This window comes from Hevea brasiliensis, chromosome 4, assembly GCF_030052815.1.
Source record: "Hevea brasiliensis isolate MT/VB/25A 57/8 chromosome 4, ASM3005281v1, whole genome shotgun sequence".
Lineage (NCBI taxonomy): Eukaryota > Viridiplantae > Streptophyta > Magnoliopsida > Malpighiales > Euphorbiaceae > Hevea > Hevea brasiliensis.
The window spans coordinates 100941726-100945599 of NC_079496.1; the positions used below are offsets into that span (position 1 = coordinate 100941726).

The 3874-nt window shown below is 29.3% G+C and overlaps 1 protein-coding gene across 1 annotated transcript; it reads right to left on the reverse strand.

Annotated features, from left to right (window-relative positions):
• Positions 1-307: 307 nt before the first annotated feature.
• On the reverse strand, positions 308-1820 carry LOC131179067 (gibberellin 3-beta-dioxygenase 1-like). Its single transcript, XM_058144770.1, has 2 exons — positions 1354-1820; positions 308-863 (listed from the first exon to the last, which is right to left on the reverse strand). The coding sequence occupies exons 1-2, from the start codon at positions 1818-1820 to the stop codon at positions 308-310; spliced, it is 1023 nt and encodes a 340-aa protein (XP_058000753.1).
• Between the last annotated feature and the right edge of the window lie 2054 nt (positions 1821-3874).

A 3874-nucleotide genomic window follows, 5' to 3' on the forward strand; every position in this document is an offset into this window, starting at 1 on the left:
ATCAAAGAATCATCTAAATTTAAGAAGAAGATTATTAAGCTTAAGTACATATATAACAATCAATTTTATTTATTTATAACTGGAGCTATAACCCCAAAATTACAGTAAACAATTAAGAAAAAGCACTGCTAAGATCATGCAGAATCTAAGACAAGGACCAACATTCAATTTTACAATAATCGTCTAGCCCTCATGTGTTATTTTTAATTTGTTTTATTTTTATTTTTTATTTAACAAAAGAAAAAAAGTACTGTATACTTTACGCAAAGACAAGCATAAATATAGAAATACTTTTCATACTTTCCCACTAAATTCTAATCGAAGCAAGTGCGTTTTCAAGGTCCTTGGCCTTCCTGCCAACGTATTCAGCCACTGTCACAGAGCGGTATAGAGGAATTTGGCCAAAACTCAAACCCAGAGGATCTAGATTGAAATCAGCAGGCGGGGAATAGAAGAAAGCCACAGAAAACCTTTGTTTAGCCTCTTTCATCACCACACGATGAACTACACTTGGAAACCTGGCATTTGAGAGGATGTGTAAGAGATCACCAACGTTCACTACAAGTGCCCCAGTGACTGGTTGTACTAAACCCCATCCAACTCCTTCTTTGAATATTTGTAGGCCGCTGATCCTCTGGTGCAGTATGGTGAAGAGGGAAGTGTCTGTGTGAGGAGCTAGACCAATGGCTCGATTGGGGTCTGGGCACAATGGATAAGAGTTCAGCTGCAAAGCAGTGCTGGCAACTCCAGGTGAACCAAGCCACTTCATTTCTTCTTCTGACAAGGCTAAGTACTCCAGAATATTATGCATTATTGTTATGGCTAGCTCCTCCATTTTCTTTTGTCCGTCCACCATTATGTCACTGCTTATATGGTTTTTTTTTGAAACAAAAACATATTAATTAATTAGGAGAATTAATTTTAGCATAATTTCTTTAGCTCCGCACCTAGTTTATTTGTTTATTGGGTCATGTCTACTAAGCCCCTACCCTCCCCAGGTGATAAGGGTGCGCTCTCCCATATTAACTTATAGCATTTCATATAAAAAACTTTGAAGTGCTTCCTAACCGAGTGATATTACTTTTGAATAAATAAGTAATAAACACAATCACTCATTTTTCAGAAAAAAAGATTGCTATAAAAGAAAATTTTTACTAAATATTAGTGAGTATTGGTGGTCACCAGTTGCTTATTCATAACTAATATAAATTCATGGAAAAAGGTATTTAATTTGAAGGTTATATATATATATATATATATATATATATATATATATATATATATATGCAGGACGCAAATTAAATGAAGTAGCTTTACCCATTTCCCTACGTGCATGGAAGTGCATGGACTTACCAAAATTTCTGATAGTCATTGGACCATAGTTCTCTGGCATGATACAAAGGAGAACCAATGATAGTGAACCCTTCATGCCACATAAACTTGTTGAAAAACGACGATATTCGAGCTAAGCCGTATCCGGTGACTCCACCAGGAGACCTTAAGGCCTTGAGCTTTTGTGTAGTCGGAAGAGAGAAAAGCTGACGAGCCTCAGACTCAACTTCATCGAGTAGGTTCAATGGAATATCATGGTTCACAACTTGGAATACACCCCATGTCTCACATGCATGACCTATCAGCTTAGCTGCATCTGGGTCCTTGAGGTCAATCGTGGGTATAGATAACCAGTCATTGGACTCAAAGCCATCGGAGATAGGCCAAGCATGAGAATCAGGCACAGTAACGACATAATCAAAGTCTAAAGGGATGATATCGTCGACTTTGAGAGGATATTGTGTGTAGACTTCAGAGAGAGTGCTCATGGTATATAGCTATGATGACTACCTAGCAAGCAAGCAAATCCAATAAAAGATAGGAAAATCAAAGCAAAAAGAAGAAAAAAAAAATGTTTTCTTAGTATTAGATTTGGTAGATTAATTATAAACAAATAAGCAAGATTAGGGTTAAGATGATACCGTTTGAAGAGGGAGACTGTTTGGACAGAGAAATGTCTGTATGTGAATTTGGAAGGATGTATGGAGAGGGGAATGTTGTTTTTTCCTTTTGCTTTTATAGAGGGAAATTTTTATCTAGGCCTACCTATTATACATCTAAGATATAAATATATCAGATTCACCTATTTAATGTCTTAATATGTATTTTGTATTTTGAGCCTATTTTTATCTCTTCTCCTCATATATATAAAAGATAAACAGATAAGATTCACCTATTTAATGTATTATCGTCCTTTTTGCTAAACCAAATCCAGCTAAAAAAAATTCTTAATATGAAAGTTTTCAACAGCATAAATGGCTTTCATATGCTCACTTTTTGAGGCATGTAAATTTTATACCTCTGTTGTTGGTCAATTACATGTGGATTAAAGAAACCTTAGTTATTAAATAAATAATTTTTTTAATAACAACTAATATAACTTATGTTTAATAAAGATATAAAAATATATACTATTTAGTTTTAAATTTTGAAATAGTTTATTAATAATAAAAGGATAAACAAACCTCATGATGATTTTAAAATATCATTAAAATTTTTAGATTTTAAATATAAGAAATGATTTTAACAATAAATGTTTAAGTTTTATAAATAATTTTTAGTGACAAATTGTTTAATTTTAAATTAATATAGTATAAAATGATGAGTAAAGTTTTATAATGCCCAAAATTGCAAAGTTAAGAATTTTAAAATTCTTAATAGTAGTAAAAAGAATTTTAAACAACTGTTTTTTTATATGAAATAAGATATAGTATTTAAAATTAAAAAAACTTAGATAAAAAATTAATATTTAATATAATAAAGTAATTTTTATATAAAAAATGTAAAAATAAAGACCAAAAAAAAATTGTCATGATATTTCAAGCAAGCTTATTAAGTTAGGTGCCTTACTCTTGTAAAGTCATTTTTAAGATTCAGCTTTAATGTATGTATAAATAAGTATTTTTTATATTTTATATTTTCACAATCATATCATAAAATTTTGTTAATGTAAAAATTTGTGTTAATTATAATTACATTTTATGTCACATGGCAATATTTTAAGCAAACTTATCTTGTGAATCCACTTTTAAGGTTCAACTTTAATATATGTATAAACATATATTGTTTTATATTTTATATTTTCATAATCACATTACAAAATTTAGTTTTTGACAAGTGTTAATAAATAAATAAGTCAATTAATTATATATTCAAATTGTGCAAAAAAGAAATTATATAGGATGCCGTTACTGTAATTTCGAACTCTTATGAAAATAAGTTTAACTATTAAATTAAGTATTTGTATCTAAATTTATGCACTCTTTATACACACTTAATTATGTACATATATTGATATAAATATTTAATTATATATTTTAATATAAATATTTAAGTTAACAGTTATTATTCATTCCAATATTAAATCAAATTTATATTAGATCCATCCAATTATATATTCAGTCTGACCATTAGTGATCTGCTTGGAAAAATACACATCTATATTAGGCTATACCTAAGAAAAAAAAATGTGTGGATTTGTGGAAATTAATTGGATATTAATGTTGCTTCTTTTTTAAGTTGATGAAAATCCAAGCAGCAGATATCAAGAGAGCCAAATAAGGGTAAATTTATTAGGAGATCTCAGCAATTTTCCTTATTTAACATGTATATGCATAATTAATTTTTAATATTGGCATAATTGGCACAAAATTATTCTAAACTTGCCTCATATATTTCCCTATATTTGGTTAACTTATCCATTTGTAAAGTAAATAGAAATGAAATTTTAATGTGGTAAATATATGGATGAATTTCCTTTTCCAATCATAAGCTATTTAATGAAAAATAAGGTATAATTAAAGAAATAAACTCTACAATGGTA

What these genes read in the sequence shown, in the direction of transcription:
- LOC131179067 (XM_058144770.1), bottom strand. Translation starts at nt 1,820, where the DNA reads ATGAGCACTCTCTCTGAAGTCTACACACAATATCCTCTCAAAGTCGAC. An exon ending in AATGACTATCAGAAATTTTG is followed by an intron (nt 864 to 1,353) that starts GTAAGTCCATGC and finishes CCATATAAGCAG; the next exon opens with TGACATAATGGTGGACGGAC.